Source organism: Coenobita brevimanus, chromosome 82 (genome assembly GCF_032717465.1).
Source record: "Coenobita brevimanus isolate Jiangsu-jjx chromosome 82, ASM3271746v2, whole genome shotgun sequence".
In the NCBI taxonomy this organism is placed as follows: Eukaryota; Metazoa; Arthropoda; class Malacostraca; order Decapoda; family Coenobitidae; genus Coenobita; species Coenobita brevimanus.
In genome coordinates, this window is record NC_137035.1 from 15,921,487 (window position 1) to 15,929,064 (window position 7,578).

Genomic DNA, 7,578 nt, shown 5'->3' on the forward strand with positions numbered 1-7,578 from the left:
TCTTGGTAGGGGTTGGTAGTAATAGTTGTGGTAGTCTTCATGGTTGTGGTAGTGTCGTCTTGGTAGCTGTATGGTAGTAATAGTTGTGGTAGTTTTCATAATGGTGTAGTTGTGGTAGTGGTGGTCTTGGTTGGTGTGTTTTAGTGATAGTAGTAGTTGTTGTAATGGTAGTTATGGTAGAGTTGGTTGGTGTGTGGTAGTGTTGGTAGTTGTGGTAGTGGTAGGTGTGGTTGGTTAGTGTATGGCAGTGGTAGTATTGGTATTTGTTGTAGTGGTAGTTGTGGTAGTGTTGGTGGGTGTATGGTGATAGTAGTAGTTGTGGTAGTGTCGGTAGGTGTGAGGTAATTGTGGTAGTAGTGGTAGGTGTGTGGTAATTGTGGTAGGTGTGTGGTAGTTGTGGTAGGTGTGTGGTAGTTGTGGTAGGTGTGTGGTAGTTGTGGTAGGTGTGTGGTAGTTGTGGTAGGTGTGTGGTGGTTGTGGTAGGTGTGTGGTGGTTGTGGTAGGTGTGTGGTAGTTGTAGTGGTAGGTGTGTGGTGGTTGTGGTATGTGTGGTAGCTGTTATTGATTCCCAGGCATTGGTGTGATTAAAGCCATATGATCCATCTTATCAGGTCCAGATGACGATATTGCACACACACACACACACACACACACACACACACACACACACACACACACACACACACACACACACACACAATCATCCACCCTATTCGTTTTACATATAATTCTTTCATTTCAGTTACTCTATTATCTGTGTATCTGTCTATCTATCTATCTGTCTGTCTATCTATCTATCCGTATGTATCTGTGTGTGTACGTATGTATATGCCTCTTCAGTAAATAAAGCAAGGATGAGTAAGTAAAGGAAAGAGGAAATGTAGAAATGACAGGTGAAAAACGGAAGCAAGAAGAGTGAGATTAGAGGGAGGAAGGGAGGAAAAAGTTGAGACAGGGAGAGATGAGGAGGGAAGGGAGGAAGAAAGGGTGAAGGGGGAGTGGAGGGAGGGAGGGGAGGAAGGTAGATTGGAGGGGGAGTGGAGAGAGGGAGGGGAGGAAGGAAGGTTGGAGGGGGAGTGTAGAGAGGGAGGGGAGGAAGGAAGGTTGGAGGAGGAGTGGAGAGAGGGAGGGGAGGAAGGAAGGTTGGAGGGGAGTGGAGGGAGGGAGGGGAGGAAGGAAGGTTGGAGGGGGAGTGGAGAGAGGGAGGGGAGGAAGGAAGGTTGGAGGGGGAGTGGAGAGAGGGAGGGGAGGAAGGAAGGTTGGAGGGGGAGTGGAGAGAGGGAGGGGAGGAAGGAAGGTTGAAGGGAGAGTGGAGAGAGGGAGGGGAGGAAGGAAGGTTGGAGTGGAGTGAAGGGAGGAAGGAAGGAAGAACAGTAGAGGCAGGGAGAAAAAGATTATTGGAGAGAGAGAGAGAGAAAGACAAGAGGGATGGAGAGAAGAATAAAAAGACGTGGAGAGATTAATAGTAAAAATGAAAGATGAATGGAGGGAGGAATGAATGTGAAAGAGAAAGAGAGAGAGAGAGAGAATGGAAATCAAAGGAGGGACGTTAAAAAGACAAGACAGATGAAATGAGAGAGAGAGCGAGAAAAAAAAAAAGAGAGCGAAAGAGAGAGAGGAATTCTGTCACCACACTGGCCGTTACCCCTGTGTTACACGCTTGGTCTGCCGTGCGATGGTGGTAGTTGTGGTGGTTGTGGTAGTGGTGGTGGTACTGGCATTTATTGAAGGTGATGGGTGTGTGGGACTATGAAAAAGTACCACATCGCATGCTGTTGGTTTTATTAAGCAGAAAATGATGTTGGGTTGGGTTGGGTAGGTTAGGTTGGGTTGGATTGGGTTAAGTTAGATTGGGTTGGGTTGGATTGAGTTAGGTTGGGTTGAGTTGAGTTAGATTGGGTTGGGTTGGGCTGGTTTAGGTTGAGTTGGGCTTGGCTGGGTTAGGTTGGGTTGGGTTAGGTTGGGTTGGGTTAGGTTAGGTTAGGTTGGGTTGGGTTAGGTTGGATTGGGTTGGGTTAGGTTGGGCTGGGCTGGGTTAGGTTGGGCTGGGTTGGGTTAGGTTGGGCTGGGCTGGGTTAGGTTGGGCTGGGCTGGGTTAGGTTGGGCTGGGCTGGGTTAGGTTGGGCTGGGCTGGGTTAGGTTGGATTAGGTTAGGTTAGGTTGGGTTGGGTTAGGTTGGATTGGGTTAGGTTAGGTTGGGTTAGGTCAAGAGAGATTTGTTTGTTTGTTTTTTATCTCGTCTCTTCCCCGTATGTCCTCTCTTCATATCCTCCATCTCGTAGCTCATCATCTTTCCTCTCCTCTCCTATCTTCTCTGCTCCTCTTCTCTCCCCTCCTCGCTTCTCTTCTCTTCTCTTCTCTCTACCTTTCCCAGTCTCTTCTCTCTTCCTTTCCCTATCTTTCTTATCATCTAATTTTTATCTTTCCTTCCCTCTTTATCGTTGCACTCTTCTCAGTAATCTCAATCTCTCTCTCTCTCTCTCTCTCTCTCTCTCTCTCTCTCTCTCTCAATTCCTTTCCTTGTTTCCCCTGGCGGTAATTTTATCAATTATTATTATTATTATTATTATTATTATCATTATTATTATTATTATTATTATTATTATTATTATGCATGTCTCTTAATATTATATCATACTATTTATTGCCTTTACATCGAAAGTAAAAAATAAAGAGAATATAAGGTAAAAAGTGCAAAAATAAATCGCAAAGATACAGGTGCTTGAAGCCTTCCTGAGTCAGAGAGAAGACGGCTTTATAACTCTCCTCTCTGTTTCTTCTCTCTTTTCCTAAATTTTTTTTCCTCTTCTGTCATACATAATTTTCATCTCCTCTCTTCTCTTCTTCTCCTCTCCTCTCTCTTCTCCTCTTCTCTTCTCTTCTCCTCTCGTCTCTTTTCCTCTTTTCTTCTCCACTTCTCTCCTCTTCTCTTCTCAATTCTCGCCTCTCTTCTTTCATATCTTCACATCTTCTCTCCTCTCCTCTCTTCTCTTCTCCTCTCTTGTCTTCTCTTCTCTTCTCTCTTCTCTTCTCTCCTCTCCTCTCCCCTCCTCTCCTCCCCTCCCATCTTCTCCCTCCATTCCTCGCAACCCTCCTTCCTTCCTTTTCTTTCCTCTCCTCTCTTCTCTATCCCTCATCTCCGTATCTTTCCTCTGCTCTGCTCTCGTGTTCTGCCGTGCCTGTCTGCCGTGCCCCGTGCCTCATAGCATACCCCTGTCGTGCTCCCGGAAGGCGTACGGGGGCGGGGGGGGGTAGGTGGAATGAGAGGAGGGGGAGGAGGAGGTGAGGAGGGAGAGTAAGGGGAGGAAGATGAGGGGTTAGAGTAGGAGGAAGGAGAGGAGAGGGGAGAGAAGGAGAAATGAGATGAGAGGGGAGAGGAGGAGGGAGATGAGAGGGGAGAGTAGGAGGAGGGAGGAAGATGAGAGGAGTAGGAGGAAGGAGAGGAGGAGGGGTGGGGAAGACGAAGGGGGGGAGAGAGTAGGAGGAAGGAGAGGAGGAGGAGGGGAGGAGAGGAGGAGGAGGAAAAAGAAGAGGGGGAAAGGATGAAGGAAGGAGAGGAGGAGGAGGAAGAAGAACAAGAGGAAGGGGGAGGAGGAGAGCAGAGGGCAAGGGGTTAGGCAGCAGTTAGTGTTGGGGGTGAGGGTGGCAGAGGTCGCCAGCAGGGGTGTGGGAGTCGGATGCTGTGATGAGACGAAATGGCCAGCCTCTTGAGAACCTGCCCTCTGCCCCCTTCCCGCACCCCCACCCCCACCCCGCCCCGCCCCCAGCCCCGCCCCCTGCTTCATACGCCCCGCCCAGGGTCATGACACACACACACACACACACACACAGAATGAGGGAGAGGAAGGGTTGCAATTTAAAGGGACGGAACAGTGGAATTTAAAGAGAGAATAAGAAAGAATGGTAAAGAAGAGAAGGGTGACGTATGCTGGGGAGATGAGGTGGGGTGAGGAGGAAAGCTGGGGGAGGAAGGGAAGGGGGGAGGAAATTAGAGTGGGGGAGGAGGGAGGGGAGGTAATTGGTGGGGGGAAGGAAGGTATTAAGAAGTGTGGTGGGGTAAGCTTGCAAACGAAGAAGGTGTAAAAGAGAAATGAATAAAGAAGTGAAAAGTGAGTGTGTTGGTGTGGAGTGAATGGTGAGAGAGAGAGAGAGAGAGAGAGAGAGGAGGAAGAGGAGAGCATAAGAGAGAAGGAAGAGGAGAGCATAAGAAAGGAGGAAGAAGAGAGTATAAGAGAGGAGGAAGAGGAGAGCATAAGAGAAGAGGAGATAGAGAGGAGACAGTACACAAGGAAATGATAAAAATAATGAATAAGAAAAATGAAAGTAACAAGAAATGGAAAAAAATAAAGGATAGAGAATGAGAAATGAATGCGAAGGAGACATAGAAGAAGGAAATGATAGGGAAGTGATAGGGTGACAAAGACGCGTGAATAAGAATGAAGAGGGAAGAGTGAAGGATGGAGGTGAGGAAGAGAGGTGCGAAGGAATGAAAGGAAGAATGCTAAGAGGGAAGAGGCCAAAGGAAGAGGGAAGAAAGAGGAAGGAGGAAGAATGGAGAGGTGAGGAGAGCACTGAATTAAGGTGAGACTGCAGATGAATGGATGGAGGTGGGGAGGGGGCTGGGGAGGGGGGTGGAGAGGGAGGATGGGGAGGGGGATGAAGAGGGAGGATGGGGAAGGGGGAAGGATGCTGCACGTAGCTGAGCTGAGTGTTTGGGGAGGGGGTGGGGGAGGAATTGGAGAAGAAATGAAGGGGGAAGGGAGAGGAAGTGGGAGGAGGGGGAGGGGAGAGGAAGAGAGGGAGGAGAGGGGGGAGGTGCTTGAGGGGAGGTCACAGGCCACGACCCTCCCTTGGGGCATGTGACCCTGTGGCATCCTCCCCCCTCCCCCTCCTGTTTCCCTCCCCCCTCCATCTTGCTCCCCCTCGCAGCCTCACCTCCAGTCTTCATCTCACGCACCTGCCGTTCGCTCCTCCTCAACCTCCACCTCCATAGCCCACCTCCAGCATCACCTCCACCTCCATAGCCCACCTCCAGCATCACCTCCACCTCCCTCCATCACCACATTGTAAGTATGCAGGGGAGAGAGAGAGAGAGAGAGAGAGAGAGACTTTTCAAGGTGTTGGGTTCAAAGTGATGTAAATTTTTTAAGTGGTAGAAGTGGTAGGTAGACTCGCCCACCATCCACTCACTTGATATAGCGCTACGTTCAAGTAACTCTACACTGAAAGGCAAGGCAAGTCTTCCCCCCCCTAAAAAATAATCCAGCAAACCATTTAATACGTTGGGTGGTAACCATAGCACGATATTGCTTCTAATAGGGTTGGAATCAAAAGGGTACCCGGGGTTCTTGGTTCACATAGTGCCACCCAGGGACGAGCGACGGGTCATTCTTGCCTTAACCGTGTGAATTGAGTAGCCTAGCCCCGTGGCCCTACGCTCCTGATGTGACAGTAAGGGCATGAAGCTGCAAAATAATGAGTAAATAATTATGTAAAGAAATAAATAAATCAGATAATTTTACGTACATACTGCAAGTCTGTTTATTTTCTTTGTACCCAATTATTATTATTATTATTATTATTATTATTGTTGTTGTTGTTGTTGTTGTTATTATTATTATTATTATTATTATTATTATTGTTGTTATTATTATTATTATTGTTATTTTGTTGTCATTGTTTATTATTATTATTATTATTATTAGCACTGTGTATCATTGTCAGGCAACGTTACAAACCATTACCATCAGCATCACCAGCAGTATTTGTCACCTACCACAATCCACCACCACCTACCACAATCCATCCACCACAATCCACCACCACCTACCACAATCACCCACCCCCTACCACAATCCATTTACCACAATCACCCACTCCTTACCATAATCCATCTACCACAATCCACCCCCTTCAGCAACCACCATCTCTGGCCGCCATTTTGTTCCGTCGCGTGGCAAATGAGGCGTGAAGGGGCGAGTGTGAGGTGGTGGTGGCGATGGTGGTAGTTGTGGTGGTGGTGGTGGTGCGTGCGATATGACGGTATTGTCTCCGTTGTTGTAGTCAGGATGGTGGTAGTTAGGGTGGTGGTAGTTGTGGTAGTGAGTGGTAGTTAGGGTGGTGGTAGCTGTGGTTAGGGTGGTGGTGAGCGGTGGTGATGGTGGTGATTGTGGTGAGCGGTGGTGATGGTGGTGATTGTGGTTGTTGTGGTTGTGATGAAGTGTTTGGGGCAGTGTTGGTTATGGTGTTGTTGCTGGTAGTTGTGGTTATGGTGCTGGTAGTTGTGGTTATGGTGCTGGTAGTTGTGGTTGTGAGTTGTGGTAGCGATGGTGGTAGTTGTGGTTATGATGCTGGTAGTTGTGGTTTTAATGGTAGAAGTTATTGTTGAGTTGTGGTAGCGGTGGTGGTAGTTGTGGTAGCGATGATGGTAGTTGTGATTGAGTTGTAGTAGCGATGGTAGTAGTTCTGATTGAGCGATGGTGGTAGCGGATAGTGAGACGTGTGGTAGTAATGTTGGTTACGTGATATGGTAGTTGTGGTAGTAATGTTGGTTGTCATGCATCGCTCGTAACCATAAAAATAGGAATGTTGATTGTTGTGGTTGCGAGTAACGTGGAAAATGTTGGTAGTTGTGGTAGTTCGTCTTATGGGGATGACTGGTAGCAAAGGATAGTGGTAGGTACTGGTGATTTTGGTAGGAGCGATGGTGGTTATACGATGCGATGGTGGTAGTTTTTTTTGTGTCCGACTCTGGGCATAGGCTTCACATCCTGCTATCAAGGCCCAGTAGTCCTCCTACATTCCACACACCTCTACATGTCACCACTTCGGCGCTAACACCCACCGTCCATATTGAATACATGCTAGGGCTGTCTCATACAGGACTGGTGTATTGGTATTAGCGGGGGTATTTTTACGACATGTCGGCGGGTCTTCTGGTAGATCAGTTAAGTCTGATTTTATGAAATTCAAATCCTTAAACCGTTCCCTGACCCAGCCGGGATTTGAACCCGGGTCCGTTAGGACTGCAGGCCACCTCTCTACCGATGGGTGGTGGTTTGTTGTGGTAGGCGATGGGGTAGTTGTAGTGTTGATATGTGTGGTTGAAAGTGGTGATGGTGGTAGTTGTGGTAGCGGTTGGGTGTAGTTGTGGTAGTGGATAGTGATAGTTGTGGCAGGGAATAGTGGTAGTTGTAGTAAGGGATAGTGGATTTGTGGAAGGTGATATTGGTAGTTGTGGTAGGCAGGAATGTTGGTAGTTGTGTTAGGTATTGGTAGGCAGGGAATGGTGGTAGTTGTGGTAGATATTGATAGGTGGGAGAGGTGATGATGGTAGTTGTGGTAGGCAGGGTAGGGATGTTGGTGGTTGTGGTAGGTATTGGTAGGCAGGGAATGGTGGTAGTTGTGGTAGATACTGATAGGTGGGAGAGGTGATGTTGGTACTTGTGGTAGACAGGGATGTTGGTAGTTATGGTAGGGTATAGTGGTGATTGTGGTAGATGATGATGGTAGTTGTGGTAGGAAGGTGGAATTACTGACACCTTGTTCTGTGTGTGTGTGTGTGTGTGTGTGTGTGTG

At 48.0% G+C, this 7,578-nt stretch overlaps 1 protein-coding gene across 1 annotated transcript in view; it reads left to right on the top strand.

Annotated features, from left to right (window-relative positions):
• The first annotated feature begins 3,685 nt into the window (after positions 1-3,685).
• The window catches only part of LOC145409630 (recombining binding protein suppressor of hairless-like), a 140,295-nt gene continuing 136,402 nt past the window's right edge, over positions 3,686-7,578 (top strand). Inside the window, exon 1 of the mRNA XM_080279982.1 lies at positions 3,686-3,799. Coding sequence (XP_080136108.1) covers positions 3,686-3,799 — 114 coding nt within the window. The remainder of the gene's footprint in view (positions 3,800-7,578) is intronic.